This window comes from Vespula pensylvanica, chromosome 8 (assembly GCF_014466175.1).
Source record: "Vespula pensylvanica isolate Volc-1 chromosome 8, ASM1446617v1, whole genome shotgun sequence".
Taxonomy (NCBI): Eukaryota; Metazoa; Arthropoda; class Insecta; order Hymenoptera; family Vespidae; genus Vespula; species Vespula pensylvanica.
The window spans coordinates 5,368,235-5,390,025 of NC_057692.1; the positions used below are offsets into that span (position 1 = coordinate 5,368,235).

The window sequence follows — 21,791 nt, forward strand, 5'->3', positions numbered from 1 at the left end:
TATTAATAAATCTTTTATACCTAATTTTAAATAAACAATATAAAATTTACATAATTATAATAAAAATTTGAATGATTTTAGTATAGTTATGTCTTTATTAGGAAAGAAAAGAAAAAAATTAATTTTAAAAAATTATTAACAAAATCGATTTTATTATAACAATATTATTGCAATATTTAAATAAATAAAGGATAAATTGCGCTTTAAAATGGTGTTTGTTTCAAGTCTTTACGATTTTTCGTTCGGGAGATATCGCCTTCGAAAGATTTTCATTCATAATCAGCTGATCGTAGTAGTAGTAGTAATAGTAGTAGTAGGTTAGCGTAAATTCCTGGAATTTATGTAGGTCAGTGTGTCACCGAGCTAATTTGAATGAAATTATATAGGTCAGTGGGTCAGCGTAAACTTCTTTCCTTTACATGGGAATATCTCAGGAACTAAAAGTCGTACAGACTTGAAACAAATATCATTTTAAAGGGCATGATTTTTTCTATTTTTCCAACGCATTGTTAATAATTATTAACAATTTGTTATAAACAATTTTTATAAACAAATTCTTGCGAACTAAATTTCTCTTGTTTCGCTAAAAAAAAAATTCACGTTAGATTGCAATTGGCTTATAAAATTATAAAAATCAATATATAATTAATAAACAAATTATTTTTTATTGTTGGAATAATTTTTTTTTTACATTAGAAATAATTACGTTTTCCACTTGTATTGGGATATCTTTGGAACTAAAAGTCATAGAACCTTGAAACGGATATCATTTCAAGGGGCATGATTTTTTCTATTTTTACAACGTATTGTTAATAATTAACAATTTGTTATAAACAATTTTTATAAACAAATTCTTACGAACTAAATTTTTCTCGTTTTGATAAGAAAAGAATTCACATCAGATTGCGATTGATTTATAACATTATATAAATCAATAAATAATTAATAAACAAATTATTTTTTTATCGATGCAAAAATTCTTTTCATATTGCATCTTTGTAGAACGCGGAAAAAGATTGGATTACATAGAAAGCTAAAAGAAAATAATTTTAATAATATTTAAATCGTAATATTCGTAAAGTATAACACTTTTAATGAAATTAATTTTTATATTCGATTCGAAAGGATTAAAATTTAATCGAATATAAATCGTTCAATGCAGATCCTTTATTTCAAATAAGGAAACGAATAAGTTCTCGTCCACTCAAATATAACGAGCGATCATCGTCTTACCGAAGGTTCTTTTCTTTTTTAGGTCGAAGGAATATGAATAATGGAATAAATTTCTTTAATGTTTTACGTTGGTTATATCGCAAACAAATAAATAAGTGGATGAGAAAACCCGAACAGTGTAAAATATCTCAAGCGCGATATTGGAATTATCTTGAAGAGGGAAAAAACGAAAAAAAAAAAAAAAAAGAGAGAAAGATGAAAAAGAATAAAGATATCGGGAAAAAGTTCGTAATCGCGAAAGGACAAAAAGAAGCGAAGAAAAAAAAAAGGAAGAAGAAAGAAAAGAAAAAAGAGAAAAAAGAAATGAAAAATTATTTAATTCGAAGGATACTTAAAATGATATAACGAGAAAGACGATAATTATACGTGAAGTTTAAATGGTGAATTTCAAAAGAAGGAAAAGAATCTTTACGAAGTAATATTACAAACAACTTTGTGGCCGAGTTAACGTTGTTAATCATTCGTTAATTACAAATTCTTGCGAAATGGGGAATTGCACGAATGTTTTCAAACGACACGAATATCCGGTGTCTGTCCGCCTACGCTTCTTTACCCACGTTTTATTCCATTTAAATAAAGTGATCGTTAAATTCACGTAATTATTGATACGTCAACACCGTTATATTCTCTCTCTCTCTCTCTCTCTCTCTCTCTCTCTCTCTCTCTCTCTCTTTCCTCTCTCTCTCTCTTTCTCCCCCTTTCTCTCGTTTTATCGGTCGTGTTTCAAATACGACAATTTTTGCAAATAACTGCGTCGAATTCCCTATTTTTATCGTGCAACTATATAATCGCCTTTGACGTTATTTTTTCATTTAATTGATAAAACAAATCATTAGACGGTCTTATTTTAAAAAATGCTGTGAAAATATATTAACGTATACATACATTTATATACATATATGTATATGTTGGATACGTCAAAAAATTATGATATACATCGTATAACACAAACAGTGATTTTTTTTTATAAATTAAAAATAGGATTTTTAAAATATATGCATATATTAATATATATGCTTTGTCAACAAATTATGATATATTCATAAAAGTAGAACGCACGGTGATTTTGTTGTAAATAAAAAATAAAACTTGAAATACATATATGCACGTATATAGAAATAATAAGTTAGAAAAAAATTACGATATACATGTAAAGCACAGAATGATTTTTTATAAATAAAATATAAGATCGAAAATTTTAGCATAGATGAAGTATATGAAAATTAAAAAAAAAAAAAAAAGAAAAAAGAAAATAAAAAATAAACCAAGTTGAAGTCGAAGGAAAATAAATTAGGAAAATAATTATAAGTAGTGCTCAATTTTACTTATTTACGACAAATTTACGATCTAATATTTTTTCTAGATTCTCGCAAAATAAAAAATAATTTATTTAACAATTTTTTCTTTCTTATTTCTGTTCACAGCTGACAGCAGCTTCTTACTGGCAAATGCTCAGATCGTCGACTTTCCGATCGTCTATTGCAACGAGAGCTTTTGCAAGATCTCTGGTTACAATCGTGCCGAGGTATAAAATCCAATCCTGTTATCGACCCTCCGACATCCCTCTATATATATATATATAAAACACATCTATAACCATTAGAAACCAGGACTACGAGATTTAACAGAGGTTGGATCAACCAAGTCGTTTTATACTATAAACATGTCGATATCACATACAATGTGTTTTATGTAACGTGACAAATTAGAAATTAGTATTATCCATTTTTTAATTCAGTCGATTTATGAAGTACTTTGCAAATTAATACAACATATTTTTCTTTGAAATATCATAGACATGTTACAGTAACAATTCTTCATTTTTTTTTTTTTTTTTTTTCTTTTTTTTTTTTTTTTTTTTTTAATAGCACAAATGTGTTGATATTATACGATACATTTTTTTATTTAACGTGAGACTAACAATTAGTCTTATTTATCATGCTCTTTAAGCTCACGCAATTTATTAAATAAATATTTCTCAAAATTAATATAACATTTTTACGATCGATTTTCGTAATTATATAACATAATTTCACGATATCGATATGTTTTCTGTATTTCAAGGAACGTTTACATAACGCGACTAAATTAGAAATTACTATTGTTTAACTAATATAATTTATTAAACAATTGACATAGTTCTCTATGAAATACTACGAACATTTCTATTATTAATGAAAAATAATTCTAGAGCTAATTAGAAAATTAGTATCGTCCGTTGTTTTTTTTTTTTTTCAACTCGCATAATTTATCAAATACCAAGCCAATTGATAATAACACATTTTTACTTTGAAATTTATTTTACTTGAAAGAAGAAAAAAAGAGAAAAAAAAACAAACAAACGCAGTCAAAATTGCTCGCTTTTCATTGCAATTTGAAAATAATCAAAGCTCCTACCTTTGAATATCACATGGAATATTCCATAGCTGTACGTTAATTCTGCGTATCACAAAGAGAATGATCACGAAGAGAGATTAGAGGATATCTCAAATATTATTTTTAGCTAGCATCCATGCAGGGATTTCGCGATTACCCAGCATTGTGTCCGTGAAATTGCGAAAGCAATACATCAAACCTGCTTTGGTTTCCTCTCGTCATAGTTTGCAATTGGATGGAGAGGTGAGGGAAAGAGAAAGAGGGAGAAGAGGGCAAAGCAAGGGAGATACAATAAACTCGTTTCGTTACGAATGTAGTGCAAATAATCCGATTACTTTTTATACTCGCAAAATTAATGAGTTTAATAGGATAATAACGTTGTGTTTATTATTACGAGTATTAGTATATCAAGAACATACATGACAAAAATGTGTCTTTTGTCAAAATAAAAAAAGAGAGAGAGAAAGAGAGAGAAGAGATTAATATCTTGATGACAAATTTTCGACACAGGTTATGCAAAAGTCATGCCGATGTGGATTCATGTACGGGGAACTAACGAACAAGGAAACGATAGCCAGGATCGAAGAGTGCCTCGAGGGCCAAATTCACGACCAATTCGAGATCCTGCTCTACAAGAAGAACAGTAAGTAATTTATGTCAGTATTATTTATTAAGCATGATATGATGCTTCGGTGTCGTCGTATTCGTGGCTTTTCAAAAGAGAATCGACTATTTCGAGTATAAACAATTAATAAATATTGATTTACCTATAGTCAGTGGGCATGTGACATATAATTTTAATCATAGTGTCTAGTTTGGAATAAAAGGAAAACAAGATAAAGAGAGGAGAAAGAAACGAATGTTTAGTTATAAATAATTCTTCTTTCATTAAGTTAATCTCGAAAACGTCGATTCTCGAATAAGTTACACCGACGGAAGTACTCGAAGCACGAAATGTGTTTATTGTGCATGCTCAAAGCTGGTCAAACATCTCGGTACAAAAATTATTATTGTTTGCATCATCTTTTTTACCGAGTTTGTCACCGGAGTTTCGTCAATTAGATATTTCGCATTCTCGTCATCGACTCTTCCCATATGTCACGTATCGATAAATTATTCATCATAAAACTTCTCGATCATATGGTATACATCCGTCCATTAATTTACGCGATATTCTTTATACGAGATCTCTCTGTTTACGTGATTTGATTTTTGCGCGATAAAAGAAAATATATTCTTTTATCCTTATTTATCTTTATTTAGCGTTTATTGTGTTATCGATAATACCTAAAAAAGTGTTATTGTAGACGAGATTTCTCCGTTGAATACTTTGACTTTCGAGCCAATTAAAAAGTAAAAGTTTATAGCTTTGAAATACGATATCCGATAACGATGATGAATCAAATTTATTTTTTTTGTATAATTTTATAGATTTTTCTTTTTTTCTGTAAATATTTGTATAACTTGTATCGTCTCTTCTGTAGAGGGATTTTCTCTTATTTCTTCTCTTTTTTCTTTCTTTCTTTCTTTTTTTTTTTTTTTTAAATCTACTGAGAAACTTCATTAAAGCAATTTTTATCGCGCAGAGAAAGAAAAAAGAAAACAAAAATAAACTGCTGCAAAGGATGATACTTCGCATAAATCAAGGGACGGATGTAACAATATCATTTACTTTCGATTAAACTCACTTTTCTTTATATAATCGAACTCGAATCACTATTATTCATTACTCTACATACTAACGAAGTTTTCGAATACGATCACACGTACGTACTAACGTACAAATAGTAAATTGTAATTCATGACAAGAAAATAATGTCAAATTTACAATGACTATAACAGGAATATTTATTCTAAATAAATACGTATGTATATACGTGTACGTTCGTATTCGAAATGATAGTTATCGTATGAGGAACATTTAATATATATATATATATATAAAAAAAAAGAGAAGAATGATCGAGATCAATCGAATCCTTTTTTTCCACCTCTTCCCTTCTAGTCGACAGACCAAACGTTAAGTTCAATAATAAAAGATCGTTCTGTTTAAAGGTACCCCACGAGGTATGTCTAACACAGGTTCACAAAAGCGTGCTCGCAAAATCCACCAGTAAGTCAGCCTCGAATCTAACAGTATAACAACTAATCAAATCAACGACACATGGCTCGAAATGCGTATTTTATTATACACTATCTGTCAATTTAAAGAGAGAGAGAGAGAGAGAGAGAGAGAGAGGATTCAAATACCCTCCCCATCCTTCCCAAAACAAAAAAAAAAATATTCTAAATGGATCAACAAAATGAATCGTCAAGAGTGATCACCTTAAAAAAAAAAAAAGAAAGAAGGATCTCCGATCATTCACAAAAAGACACGACGAAAATTAATCCCCTTATTTACTCTCTCGAACACTTTTTTCTACTTTTTTTTTTTTTTTTTTAATTCTTTCCTCTTTCCTTTTTCTCTTTTTATTGACATAAAAAACGTATATTATCGCAAACTCGGTTAACCAGAATCATCCCTACTTCTTTCCCTATCTACCCTCAACCAGTCAGCATCCTTCTTTCTTCCTTTTCAGTCCTTACTGCGTTCCAAATTTGTTATCGCTTACGTTTATCGATTCGAAAGTATACGGTAAGATATATCCACACGCTTGAAGAATTTGTAGAACCTAAAACGAATTATATACTAGTAAGTAGATAAAGACTAGAGAAAGATGCTGCAGGATTATATATATACATATATACATATATAGAAAATTCTATTTATGTATATACGTACTTAAGAAGATATAATATTTTCCAGCTAGAACTCAACGTGTACGTATAATATACAGGGATGCGTTGGAAAGAAAAAAAAAAAAAAAAGAGAAAAAAAAAAGAAAGAAAAAACGGAAAAAGAAAATGGTATACGAAAGAATACACTTTTTTCATTTTATTCATTTGCTGATGTAAAAATAAATTTGAATTTGTTGGTACAAAAAAAAAAAAAAGAAAAAAAAAGAAAAAGAGAGAAAGAAAAAGAAAAAAATCTAATATTCCGAGTCTTACTACTTTTTAGTATTCATAAAGGATCACTTTCTGGCGTGTCTGTTCTACGTTTATATAAAAATTTTTTTCTACGCCACCCTATATATTTCCATGTATGCTACGTACATTATGTACATATTATATACAGAGTGAGTCAAAAGTTTCTTTCTTGATGATTTTAAAAATCAATTACTCTTTTTCGAGACTTTTTAGGCTAATTTTCTTTTCTTTATTTTTTTTTTTTTTTCTTTTTTCGAATGATAAAACTACAAGCTAGGCTTGGACAACTACGGTCTCGAAAAAGTATAATTGATTTTTAAAATCACTTAAAAACTTTTGGCCACGCCTAGAAACTTTTGTCACCAAAAATTTTTATTCCACAGCAGTATATCAATATGAAATCAAATGTACATACACATACATAAAAATAATTTATTATCATTTGCAAAACAATGATACGTATGATATGAAATATTACATATTTACGAGGCCTTAAAAAATTCTATGTAAATATTGTAAATACGAACAAGTTGTATCGAATATCGATGACTTTTAGCAAAAACGACGTAGATCATGGATCATTGCGATCCTACGAATGTTTTCTTCGTCTTGAAGAAGCGAAACGATTTGAACTCTCTGCTGCCCTCCCTTCGGTATCCGTCGTCTCGTTAATTCGCATCGACCCAGTTTCCCTCTCGCGAACTCATCATGGATCGCGACGACTCTGGGAATAAAACAAGGAAAAAAAAAAGAAATCCTGATCGTATACGAGAAGGAGATAAAGTAGCGACTAAAGTAAAAAAAAAAAAAAGAGAGAGAAAGAAAAAATCTGATGGAGAGAGAAGACCATGTAAAAGAAGTGATTTTATTCTTCTCTATAGTAGAAAAAAAAAAAAAAGAAGAAGAAGGAAAGAAAAAAATTAATTCTTTCGCTTCGTTCGAATTTACAAGGACGATTAACCCTCTATAACCCAATTTTTTTTTTTCCGAGAAAAATATTATATATCTGTGTGTGTGAAAAATATACTATTACTTATATAATACACAAAAAATAGTATAGTTGATATAACTTCACATATGCACACATAGAGACACATTTGTGATTATATTTGTTATTTAGGAGTAAAAGTTATATTAAAAATAATTGTAACTATACTATTTAGAATAATATTATTAATATTAATAACTGCTATAGTATAACTAAATATTGCAGTATTATATATAAAAATGTTATATCTAAATTTAATATTTAAAAAACATGAAAAAGTTAGAACATGAAATCGCAAGGTAATTTTTATACCGTAAAATATAAAATCAAACTAAAAAATTTACATTTTTTTTTTTTTTTTTTTTTTTTTTACATAAGTATGTAACTTCAAAATTACATGGCGTTGTAGAGGGTTAATTAAACAGATCTCGAGGATGAATAAAAAAAACATGGTTTCGTTTCGAGACGTAAAAATGTCGAAACTTTTATTCTGACTTACGGACACGCCTTATTGTTCGATAATCATCCAATAGAAAAATACAACAACATCTTATGTGAATATAGTATTGTAACGGGTGACAACTAATGGTATCTAAGACAATAATCCTCTCTCAGAGAATCCTACCAAGAATCGATTCGAAAGTTTTATCGAGCACGTCCACGCCCACCAGACATTAGAAAGAAAAGAGAGAGAGAGAGAGAGAGAGAGAGAGAGAGAGAGAGAGAGAGAGAGAGAGAGAGAGAGAGAGAGAGAGAGAGAGAGAGAGAGAGAGAGAGAGAGAGAAAAGTAGAGAGAGAAAGAGAAGAATCTTATTTAAATTATTACACCTATCCAACATATATATATATATCTCTCTCGAACACCCCTACGAGGTGTTTCATAATAATAATATTACGTGAAACATGTGTATATTATAATCGCAAATTTGTAAATTAATATTAATAACAAAATGTTTATGATATAAGCATAGATTACCGTTTTGTTATTTATCGAATCTAAGGCTCTCGGCACTGATTATGAATTTATTGATTTTATCACGTATTATGAAACACCTATACCACGTATATGTATCTATATTATATATATATATATATATATATATATATATATATATATATGTATGTATAGTATAATACATAATTTTTTTCTATAAATTTCGTTATCTTCTTCTTTGCATAAACTTTTTTTCTCTCTTTCCTCTAACTCATCCGCATTCTTGGCTTAAACGCAGCGAAATACACATACACCTATATACATACATGCAACACATAAACATACACAAAGAGACATGCGGTAAACATACACATACGCTGCAACATTGATCCGATATTAGAAACACGAAATTGCAGGTGGCTTCGCTGATCTATCGTCGATCCATCCCCCTTTGACGTATCCATCGCTAGCGCATTGTTATCTCTACGTTATGGAGACGCTAAATGGAATATGCTTTAAATTATGTTTGTCACTTGTCTTAGCTAATTTCGTAGAGCTTGATATATATATATGTGTGTGTGTGTGTATGTATGTATGTATGTATGTATGTATGTATAAGCAGCATGGCATACGTTGAGTGATTACAGAAGAGAGAGAGAGAGAGAGAGAGAAAGAGAGAGAGAGAGAGAGAGAGAAAGAGAGCGTGTCCAGTGTCCAGGAAGATTGAAACGCGAAGCTTAATCTTTCATTAAAGCTGATTGATCTAAAACGTTGCTAAAGTACATAGACAGCGCATGGCTTTTATATATGTATATACATATACGTATATACATATACGTATATACATATATATGTATGTATGTATGTATATAGTTATAGTATCTACACACACGATTGTATCTATCTCTAGTATCTATCTTTTTTTTTTTCCTTTTTTTCCATCCTTTCTTTTTTCTTTCTTTATTTTTTTTTAATTCCTTCGAACAAAGAGAAGCATGCCGTAACAAACGCAAGTAAAGATAATCATTTACTCTCTTTGACACATTTTTTTATCATCAATTCGACGACCGAATTCGGTCAAAAGAAATTTTTTTCAAAGGATACGTAGAGGATTTACATAACGATACGGTAATACAATTGTTTAAATGGTAATTATCTTTTAAGGAGTTAAAATGTTAATCTCGAACTTTATGTAAATTCTATATATCGTGTAGAATATTTCTATTATTCTTTTTTATTTTTTTTTTATTTCACTCCCTTTTTTCAATCTTTCTTAGTAGGAATCAGAATAATATACATATATACCTATTTGATTAGATACTATTATTATTATTATCATTATTATTATTACTATTACTATTACTACTATTATTATTACTACTATTATTTGCATCGATTCATCGTCGAAATCTTTAATATTTTTCTATCAATCTAATATGCTATTTCAATTCGGGATATACAGAAACACCACTATGGCTTCTACTACAAATAGCACCGATCAAAAACGAACGAGACTTAGTTGTCCTGTTCCTGTTAACCTTCCGAGACATAACGGCGTTGAAGCAGCCAATCGAGACGGACGACAGCAAGGGTGGTCTTTCAAAATTTGCCAAACTCGCAAGATCGGTTACCAGATCGAGATCGGTCCTTGTTTCGCAGTTCAGCTCCCATCTTCCAGCTCTAAAGGATTCTGCTTTACCTACTACTGCGAAACAATCGCATCTGGCTCATGTAAGTTTTGTATCATTTAATCAAGATAAATTCGTCCATGATCCATATAAATTTAATCCAAATAAAAATATAAATTTTAGATGATGTCCTTGAGCGGAGATGTAATGCCACAGTACAGACAGGAAGCACCAAAGACTCCACCGCACATTTTGTTACACTATTGCGCGTTCAAAGCGATCTGGGATTGGATTATTTTGTGCTTGACCTTCTACACGGCCATAATGGTTCCGTACAACGTTGCCTTCAAAAATAAAACCAGCGAGGACGTTTCTCTTTTGGTACTCGACAGTATAGTCGACGTAATATTCTTTATCGATATAGTATTAAATTTTCATACCACGTTCGTCGGGGCTGGTGGTGAAGTTGTGTCCGACCCAAAAGTAATTCCAATTGAACTTTTTTTTCTTCTACGATATGTCCTATATATGCGTGTCGATGATACTTTTAACGAAATCTTTAAAATTTGATCATAGGTTATCAGGATGAATTATCTCAAGTCTTGGTTCATCATCGATCTGCTAAGCTGTTTACCCTACGACGTGTTCAACGCGTTCGATCACGACGAGGATGGTATCGGTAGTCTCTTCTCCGCTTTGAAGGTCGTCCGTTTACTTCGTCTTGGAAGGGTCGTTCGCAAACTCGATCGGTATCTGGAGTATGGAGCCGCCATGCTCATTCTTCTGCTCTGTTTCTACATGTTGGTTGCTCACTGGCTGGCCTGTATCTGGTACGTCACATTAAGGTGATTTTACTCTGCGTACACACTTTCGAGGTAACACATCTTGATGGGACGATTGGCTGCATATAATATCACATACGTGTATGTATATATATATGTATATATACATACACACATACACACGATACAACACAACGGACTCGCATTGTTACCGCAATTTATTGCTACGTTTAGTTTATGTTGCTTTGAGTCTCTCTGCACGTTAAGATTTGATTAATTAAAAATAACGCTACAATAAGTTTGAAGGGATCGCTGATGTATAATATATATTTTTATATTAACGAGAGCGCTTTATCGTCTTTTCATCATCATCAACGTCGTTCGATTTATTAAAAGCGGCATGCGAGAATCATGCTTTTCGAAATTGACAAGATCGACTCTTGACAAATTATTAAACGAAGCGTGACGCACTCCTTTTAGATTTAGATGATTCAATTTTGTAGATGGCTCGATCAGAGGTTGACCTTTTTTTATCTTGTATTTCCTTTAGAACACGATTAGATATCCGAAATTTTCTTGTAAGAAATGTCATTGCGTTGAAGGTATTCGATAGGAAGATCGGATGCTGACAACGGAGTTCAATATTCATGGCTGTGGAAGTTGGCCAATGTTACCCAGTCACCCTACAGCTACTTGTGGACCAATGCCAGCACTGCACCAGAACTAGTAGCTGGACCATCACGCCGCACGATGTATGTCACTGCTCTTTACTTCACGATGACTTGCATGACTTCCGTCGGCTTTGGAAACGTCGCGGCAGAAACAGATAACGAGAAGATATTTACCATCTGCATGATGATCATTGCTGGTACGAATCATAACGATTATAATACGAGTACAAACGTACGCTCAACCAAAATAAGATTCTTCTAACGATCATATTTTTTAAATAGCATTGCTGTACGCTACGATCTTTGGTCACGTTACAACCATTATTCAACAAATGACATCGGCCACCGCCAAATACCATGACATGTTGAACAACGTACGGGAATTCATGAAACTCCATGAAGTACCTAAAGCGCTTAGCGAACGTGTCATGGATTATGTAGTAAGTACATGGGCTATGACCAAAGGCCTAGATACAGACAAAGTGCTTAACTACTGTCCCAAAGATATGAAAGCCGATATTTGTGTACATCTTAATCGGAAAGTTTTCAATGAACACCCTGCCTTCAGGTAGATATATACAATCTTTTAATTATTTCAGTTCAAAATAATCTATATGGATTAATCAAACTAATCACTAATAATATGTTATTATCGATGTCCAGGTTGGCATCCGATGGATGCTTACGTGCTTTAGCAATGCATTTTACAATGTCGCACAGTGCACCTGGTGATCTGCTCTATCACACAGGTGAATCTATCGACTCGTTGTGCTTCATCGTCACCGGAAGCCTAGAAGTGATACAAGACGATGAGGTAGTAGCAATTCTTGGGAAGGGTGATGTCTTTGGTGACAGCTTTTGGACTAACCCATCGGTTGGACAGAGCGCGGCTAACGTTAGAGCACTAACTTATTGTGACCTTCACACCATTAAGCGTGATCGACTGTTAGAAGTTTTGGATTTTTATCAAGCCTTCGCAAACTCCTTCGCCAGAAATCTTGTACTAACGTACAATCTAAGCAATCGGGTGAGTGTTCTCTTTGATTAATTATTTTTCTTTTTTAATTAAATTTTTTTTACTTCCTTTTTTCTCTCTTTTTTTTTTTTTGTCTTTTTTCTTTTTAGTCTTATCTACACATGCAAGACGTCTACATATGCTACATGATTAGAACAAAACTTTGATACTTTTTCAGTACTTTATTGAATTCACATTACGTTCAATAACAGTGTGATAAATTTTATTTATTTTTTGATATCGATAAACAGTTGTTTTTCCCTTTTCTTTATTATGCACTTTTGAAACATATTATATGTATATATATTATACATCCTCGAATAGCTATTTGCGACTAATCTTTACGTTAAGTAGTAATTACGAAACACACCTTTGTGATCATTGATTTCAAACGATCAGGCACTATATAATAGGCATGTAGATTACACTGCACATTCTATGATATTTCTCAACATCGAGATACAGTGTTTAATATACATATTATACAACATTCGAATGATATATATACACACACACAATATATACATATATATATATATATGTATGTGTGTAGGAAATAAATTATATATGTATATACATATATTAAAAGAGATCAGGCCGTCCGATGACGATACTTTGTTATACACTCAATGAAATAGGTAACAACAACAAAAAATGTACAAATTAATCTGACATAGTAACATACATAATATATGAATAATCATTATATCGTTTAAACATTCATACGTAGGTAATATATAATATAGATGTAATAGACAAAAAACGTTCAGTACTTTAATTTACTAATTAATTTAATAATTAATTTAATCGATTAAAATTCTCCATAAACTGATGACACTAACAAGAATTTCTGACTCATTAACACATACACACACACACACGCGCGCGCACACATATGTTTCATGTGCTACAAAACGTGTAGATGCTTTTTTACACTATTAAATTAATTCGCTATTAAAATTATTCGTCGGTAAAATATAAAACTAAATATTCAATATATTAGATTTTATTTTTCACTTTTAAGTATATCCACAGACTTCTCTGTGTGTATATATATATATATATATATATATATATATATATATGTATGTATATATAATCTCAGTAACTTAATTTTCAATAATTTCTATTAGAATTGAAAATTTCAATGACGACCATACAATATAATTAATAGTAATATGAGTCTTAGAGTAATCTTTAAATATTTAAGCGTGATTAGTCTTTTTTGTCTCTGATACCTTCGCTGTGCATTTTACGTCCATGAAGTTCCATCATTACTTTAGCTGTAGGATCTTGATCTAAAACAGATTTGTTTTCTCGTACATTTTCTTCTACAGCTGGTATTGGACCAACACCCCATACTTCGCAATGCTTTATTTTAAAATTCTCTTTGCCACTTAATTGCACATAATTTTGAAACGTTGTGCAAGATTTACTCGATTTACCAGTTCCATACTCAGAATCTAACCATAAGCCTGGATAATTTAATTGTCCTCCCATAAGCAAACCATTAGGCATAGTTTGTTGGTAAAGATTCAAGTATTGATAATGATTATTGTAAGTTGTAGAAGAAAATGTTAAAATATCTGGCTCTAGTTTGAATAGGAAGCACCCTTGATTTCCTATAAAACTTGGTCCCAATCTCCAACTATCTGGAGCAAAACCACCAAACACATGATCATCGGTATCTTGTAATATAATAATTGTTGCACCTTGCATAGTTATTCTTCCTAGCATGGTGGAAAATGATTCTCCATGCACTTGACTCGAAAATAAGAATCTCCATTCTTTGCGGAGTTCGTGAGGTAAACTTAGATTTAGGAACAAAACGTCACCAAGCCCCAGAATACTTGGAAAGTGAGGAATATTTTCCAAACCTTTACAAATAGGTAACAGATTTAAATCATTAATCCGTGCACTTGTATTTTTATCTCCTTTTTTCTGAGAAACTAGAAAAAGGCACTGAAAAACGTGTGATTGAATAGTTTTAAATGTAGCAGCTGCCGCAAACCAATTAACTACTTGATCAACCGTTAACACATCACCATATTTGATAATATCTTCGCACAGACTTCGCGAACGCATATTTATACGTCTATTATTCACAGTACAACCAATACTACTCCATGAAAGATAATGCGAATTAGCAGCATTTTTTTGCAGCCTTAAATAAGAATTAATAGTAGCTTGAATATATTGCAGAAAAGTGGCAGTAGGTATTTCAAACTTCTGCTCTTCTTCTGAAAATCCTTCAAATATCAGATCAGTACGTTCTTCCGCGCTTCCACGTACTGCAAAAACATATAAGCGACCAAAATTTTCTCCATTTATGGCTGAGACTTTTTTGCCAGGTTCATGGCAAAGAAATCTTACAACAAATTGCAAAAGCACGTCATCCAAGTGCATCGACCAGTGTTTAAAAATATCTTCACGTTTTATAGAACCCGAACTTCTGGACATTGATTTAAAAATATTGTCCACTAACGTTAATTCTTCTGCAGATAGAATATTTGCAGAAGAAGCAGAACGGCTTGATCCATGACCCATCTAAAAACCAATGACATAAAATTCGTTAATATTCTCCGTTTTGTCAGTCAAAACTTTTTCACTTTACGCTAATATAAATTTATATTAAAATTAATAAAATCCATAAAAATTAATACAAAAATAGAAGTCGTAAAAAAGTAATTTTAACAAAAAAACAAACGAAGCTTACGTAATTTACGCGCCTTTTTTCGAACTAATTCTCTCTCCTAAAAATTGCAATATTCAGAACGTAGAAAGAAATATGACACTATTTGGCAAATATATGATGAATTTTAAGAAAGCATCATTCATCCTAGCATAAAATTTAAACGCTTGTATCTCCACGAAGCAAAGTGTTCTCGTAAATATAAGAGCATCGTAAAATCATTTGAGTGGAAAATCGACGATATTAGTTTCAATTCGTCGAACGAACGGCGATCTTCTTTTTATGGTTATCGAAACATATGAAAAGTGATATAGAATCGTCGAATAAAAATCCATTGATTTCAATAGAAAAAGAAAAAAGATGACAAATATCGAACAAATAACCAAATAAATACGAACCTTCTAAACGTACGTAATCTTCTATACGACGAGCCATAAAATCTTTCCTCTGCACTTTTCCAGCCAACGCGAGTCAGAAATATAAAGGAGAAACAAAAGAAATAAAGAACAAGAAAATATTTAAAAAGCTTCGAAATTAACGATTCAAGCTTTCAGTTATTCGATTAAAATCCAATCCTGTCATATTTTCGATTTATAATTCGCTTATACCTTTTAGGAGAGATTTACGTCGAGATTTACGTGTCGAAGTGATAAAAGGAGAGCGAATATTTATTTTGAGGTTAAGACGTGTAACGACGTCGACTCCGAGAACTGTGCCGCTAGTTGTATGCCTATCGACTAACTTCACGGCGCATGCGTCGCGTAACTCCCTGGGCCTGACCAATATAAGATCTTATCTATTTTTTTTCACACTCGTGTTTCGCGCAATATCCCATTTATGTAAACATTCAACTGAAATCTACGGACGAAAAACGAGGCACTGTGTTCTTGTTGTTTTTTCAACCTCTCGCGAAGAAAAGTTTTATCGGATGCCATTTATTTCACGGACGGTTACCCCTTACCGGAGAATTATTTTCCTTTGGTTAACCCCATTGACACTCACCATTTACAATTTCTTTTTTCTTTCTTTCTTCCTTCCTTCTTTTTTTTCAAATGTCATTTTAACAATATATCAAATTAAAGTACACACATATAAAAGACATACGTATCGTTTTTTAATATCATTCTATCAGCTATGCTGTTAAATGTTTGCAAGGTTATGTAATGCTTTTTTTTTACGCGGGAAAGAAAAAATAACATTAAAAAAAAGAAAAAGAAAAAAGAAAGATAAAACGAGATTAAACCGATTTTATTCTTGCTGTAATTAATCGTAATCAAGTTTACAAAGGAAATTCGAGGCGTCGTTGTAAGATCGATTATGCGTACATATAAAGAACTTACTTTCACGGTATTTCACCGATAATGATGGTGGTGATGTAAAATAGAGCGGAATAAATTAATTGCGCAAACTCTTGCACTATTCGAATTGTTTTGGAACATTTACATATTCTATTGCAAAGTAGAAGACACAAAATAAAAAACAAAAAGGATTAACATCGTTCGATCGATCGTTTTACTTTCAATATTTTATATGTATATGTATGTATATATCGATATATACATATATCGATAATTATTATTTGTGCAGCTGATCTTTCGAAAGGTGGCTGACGTGCGTCGTGAAAAGGAGCTCGCTGAAAGACGAAAAAACGAGCCACAGTTGGATCAAGCACAGGATCATTTAGTTCGGAAAATTTTCTCAAGGTAAGAACAGTGAGAAAAAGAAAAACAAACATGCTATTATTTACTCTAGAAAAATACATTTCTCTACGATTGTCGTGTTTGTATCACGGCAGACGTCCTCGTCGTTTCGAATGAAATTGGCGCGAGAATTCGATTGTTAAAATTAGACGAAATCTGGGGATTCGTTTGCAGAAATATTTCAAGCTAAAAATTCTAGGAAAACGCAATCCAATTCTCTCACGTTTTGTTACGTGTAAATCCTATCTCAATATATATATATAAATACATGTATACATATATACATACAAATAAGGTTTCTCGTATTAAACGTACCTGCTTTGATACAACGTGATTTGATGCAACGATGATACTCGGACTACTTTGAACTTTCACGATCAAATTCGAGTGTCGAGTATCTTGCATTTAAATCGAAATTTCCTTCTATTTTTTTTTGAGGTTATATTTTACAGGTCTTCACGAAAGCAACATGGTTATCCATAACAGAAATAATGAATAAGGAAATGTAATTAAAATATGAGAAATAATCATCGCATTGTTTTCAAGTTTTCCTTATATTAGCAATCGATATTAACTTAATAAAAAATTATATATATAAGAATCAACTAAAGATGAGTTAAATGGGAAATTTCAATTGAACGTAAATTAATGTACGAAGATTTCTCATTCGATGTCATTCATAGACGATCATTTAACCCAATCTGTCGTTGACCTAACCTTAATTCCTTCGTGATCGATCGTTCTTTTTTTCCTTTATTTTTCTTTTTTTAAAAATAAAAAGAGATTCGTTACTTTTATAAGTATTACGATATATATATATATATATATATATATATATATATATATATATATTGCTTCCGCATACTACGAATTTTTTCTAATTTAAAAAAGTAAATGAAAAGAAATGAAAAAAAAAAGAAAAAGAGGACACATCCTTCGCATATCGATGCATATATTTTTGTATTTTCAGCTATATTCGTTTAAACTGTGTCACGTATCTCTGTCTTTTAATTTGTTGTGTTATATGTATGTACGAAGGATGGGAAGACATCGTACGAGAGAATATAAAGTCCGATTTCACGTTTGCGATTGTAAATAAGGTTAAAACGTTTTGAATAGTTTTGCTTAAATAAAATGAAATATAAAAATGAAAATACTTTTTTACACGATTACTGATATAACATACGAATGTTATAAATATATATGATATTAATTTTTCATTGATTATGATAACAATTATGATAAAAATCTTTTTTAATGAGTCAAGAAAATTGCAAACGTTGGATCATTTCGATTTCTCTCTCTCTTTTTCTCTCTCTCTCTCTCTCTCTCTCTCTCTCTCTCTCTCTCTCTATCTATCTATCTATCTATCTCTCCTTCTCTCTCTCTCTCTCTCTCTTTCGTAAGTGTTATATTCATCGTATGTATTTCTTTACCATATGTTCACACCGTCAGACTACACGAGAAAGTGTGTTATCGAGTTCGAATCCTATTTAAAAGACAGAGTAGTAAGATAGAAAAAGAAAGAGAGAGAGAGAGAGAGAGAGAGAGATAGAGAGAGAGAGAGAGAGAGGTGTGTACGTGTGTGCGCATGCGCACAAATCAAATCTCTTTTCACGCTTACCAACTTAAAGAGATAAAAGAATGAGGATTGGGGTCTCCTCTTAAAATATCGATAATCGATTTAAAATACTAATTATCGATCTCACGAATGAATGTTAGATTATATTTTAATAAATAATTACAGATGGCTGCGACAATTAAAATATTTACACAGAATAAACGTTATCGAGAAAAGACATAATCGACATTTTGGTGACAAATCGAATGAAAATGATGTATGTATGTACGTATGTACATGCGTATGTGTGAACAAATGAAAAAGAGAATATATGTATGCATGTGCATGCGCTTATGCGCATATGTTGTGTATGTGTGTATAAAATTATGAAAAAGGAGATTGAAAAAATTGATGATATTTCTCTTATAGAATACATACATACGCACGTACACGCATGATGTATACATATTATTCCTTTTCCTTTATTTTCTACTCATCGATGTGAATTTTGATCGTTGCTTGGCTGGCCTCTTGTTGAAAAAGGTTCAAGACCGATGGGGAAGCCCAGATCAGCGTGTCCAAAGCCGTTTCAACACGGTCCCAACAGGATTCAGACGAGGAGCTCACCGTGAACGTCCTGCCGCCCTGGCCCAGTTTTAGGCAATTTCATTTCTTACGTATTTATTTCTTCTCCATTCTTTTTTCCGTCCATCTTTTTGCTACCTATTATGTATATATATATATATATAATATAATAGTGTATATATATATACACTATTTTTTATTATTAATCATTATTATTATTATTATTATTATTATTATTATTATTATTATTATTATTATTATTATTATTATTATTATTATTATCAACATCATCATCATCATCATCATCATCATTATTATTATTGAATTTAACTTTATTATCATTACTTGCCGTCATTAACTATTATCGTTATTATTATTATTATTGTTGTTATTATTATTATTATTATTATTATTATTATTATTATTATTATTATTATTATTATTATCGTTATTATTGTCTCTTTCTCTCTCTCTCTATTTTATATATATATATACATATTTATACATTATATTATTATTTTCAATAATATATTGGACTGCGATTATTAATACATATATATATATAGAGCGATTGTTTTCTTCCGTGTAAATATGATATATTTATCTACTATAGACGAAATGATTCATATGATCGTAAGTCACTAATCACATCCATATACACACGCATTCAAACCACACATAATATATATATATATATATATATATATATATATATATATTATGTCGCACGATTAACTCGCTCGTGATATTTGTATGGGCATCGTATATTTCCTTTTAATCTTCTGAATGTTTTCTGATGAAAACTTATTTTCTAAAATAAATAATCTATTAAATTCGAAAAGAGATTAAGATCACGAAATCAAAGAGATTAAGAGATTAAATATTACTAATACGATGTACATAAAATAATTAGTACGCTGCTTATATTATTTGTCATTCACAGCGAGTTTTGCTCCAGCTCGAAATGGTACGACTCGTTATTTAACAAAAAAAAAATAGTAGTAGTAGTAGTAGTAGTAAAAATATAATAATAATAATAATAATAATAATAATAATAATAATAATAATAATAATAATAATAAAAACATGTATGAGTGTGAGTGTGTGTATATATTTACATCGACGTACCTCTTCGAGATAACCACATGTTTCATTTCATTCATAATATTATTACATAATCTTTGTCATTTTAAAAAATCACTGCAATTTTAACGAATGCTAGAGTGCTGTAAAATATACGCCTTTAGAAGGTTATGCGCATCTTTTTTCACCATGTATATATATATGTGTCTGTGTGTATATATATGTGGTATATACCACGTATATATGTACACGTTAATACATATATATATACACACACATATAATATACTTTATTTAGTATTCGAAGGCAGGATTTTATTAAGCGATTGCTAGAACTTGGTATTTTTTTCATTTTGATAAAATAATTCTCTCTTTTTTTTTTCTCGTCATAGAACATAGATTCGATTTTATTCTATCCTATTTGTTATTATTAATTGTTAAAAACGAAGAAGATGGAAGAAGTACTGAGTTTGTGATAAGCCTTGAGCGTCCAATACTTTTCGATTGATTGAACGCAATTAACGTGGGATGCATGTGATAAACACACTCTAGGATTCAAATTTCTCTGTCACCTATATATATATATATATATATTTAATATTTTTTAATAATTATTACGGTAAGACCGCTCGAAAAATATTGAGAATGTCGGCTTTTCTAAAGTTAAAGAGAACAAAAAGATTAATAACACAATAATTTATTTCTCTTTCTTATAATTAAAATTCACCTGCTGTGCATGATTACATTAAAAAATTTTTAAAAAAGCTATCCAACGTGGAGTATATATATATATAACACACATATAGAAATATATATATATATACACACACATACGTATACTGTGTATATAAAAAAGCTATCACTCGGGTTCATGCTTTTATATCTCTTTAAAATGCACACGATGCTTGCCAGGTGCTCTTGCAATATGCAATCGCTAAATTTCTCGTAAAGCCATTCTCAAATTTTTTCAAGCGGCATGTTATATTATCATTATTATTACGAGATTATATTATATCGTCACATCGGTGAACGTTGATTCAAATTGAACAATTCGTTAAACATAAAATCAAATTAATAGCTGATATACGTGTCACCTATAACAATTCAAGTTTTTATTAAAAAAAAAAAAAAGAAAAAGAAATTCACAGACGTAATACATTCTATAACAAAAAACAAACTTACAAAGTAGGTGACTCGAAGTGGTCACGTTTTTAACTTATAAAACTTTCTAGAGAGAAACGTGTTACCTACCATTTAAGAAGTTTGAAAAGTTTTGAAAGTTGAAGACGATATCAAGAACCCGATAAGAATAAGATATTTCCGATTGGAAAGAGTTCTCTAAAATCGGCGTTCACCGAGGTCGCTCGTCTTCCCGTATGTTTTTTATTATCGCCATTTTTGTCACCACCGACGGTACTATTTTTGATATTTGAATCCTGTAGGCACACCAAAGTAGGTTGCTCGTGAACACCGCTGGAGCTGTTTACCCCTTTTCTAGCCTCAGTAGAACGATC

At 30.8% G+C, this 21,791-nt stretch overlaps 2 protein-coding genes across 11 annotated transcripts in view; one reads left to right on the forward strand and one right to left on the reverse strand.

Annotated features, from left to right (window-relative positions):
* Window positions 1-21,791, forward strand: part of LOC122631347 (potassium voltage-gated channel protein eag) — a 76,924-nt gene that overhangs the window by 51,404 nt on the left and 3,729 nt on the right. Inside the window, exons 2-12 of one of the 7 annotated variants that reach the window (XM_043816934.1) lie at window positions 2,658-2,758; window positions 4,120-4,252; window positions 5,665-5,676; window positions 10,024-10,292; window positions 10,373-10,672; window positions 10,766-11,034; window positions 11,574-11,839; window positions 11,925-12,210; window positions 12,306-12,669; window positions 16,937-17,052; window positions 19,154-19,270. In XM_043816934.1, coding sequence (XP_043672869.1) covers window positions 2,658-2,758; window positions 4,120-4,252; window positions 5,665-5,676; window positions 10,024-10,292; window positions 10,373-10,672; window positions 10,766-11,034; window positions 11,574-11,839; window positions 11,925-12,210; window positions 12,306-12,669; window positions 16,937-17,052; window positions 19,154-19,270 — 2,233 coding nt within the window. The remainder of the gene's footprint in view (window positions 1-2,657; window positions 2,759-4,119; window positions 4,253-5,664; window positions 5,677-10,023; window positions 10,293-10,372; window positions 10,673-10,765; window positions 11,035-11,573; window positions 11,840-11,924; window positions 12,211-12,305; window positions 12,670-16,936; window positions 17,053-19,153; window positions 19,271-21,791) is intronic. The other 6 variants (XM_043816936.1, XM_043816938.1, XM_043816939.1 and 3 more) reach the window with 6 other exon arrangements.
* LOC122631349 (MTOR-associated protein MEAK7) lies at window positions 13,740-16,851 on the reverse strand. Of its 4 annotated transcripts, none has more exons than XM_043816943.1 (3): window positions 16,690-16,850; window positions 15,748-15,801; window positions 13,740-15,204 (listed from the first exon to the last, which is right to left on the reverse strand). In XM_043816943.1, exon 3 carries the CDS (start codon window positions 15,202-15,204, stop codon window positions 13,873-13,875), a length of 1,332 nt encoding a protein of 443 aa, XP_043672878.1. In that variant the 5' UTR covers window positions 15,748-15,801; window positions 16,690-16,850; the 3' UTR covers window positions 13,740-13,872. The 4 variants fall into 4 exon arrangements, with proteins under 4 accessions (XP_043672878.1, XP_043672877.1, XP_043672879.1 ...); XM_043816942.1 differs by lacking the exon at window positions 16,690-16,850 and adding an exon at window positions 15,958-16,327; XM_043816944.1 differs by lacking the exon at window positions 15,748-15,801 and having other exon boundaries at window positions 16,690-16,851.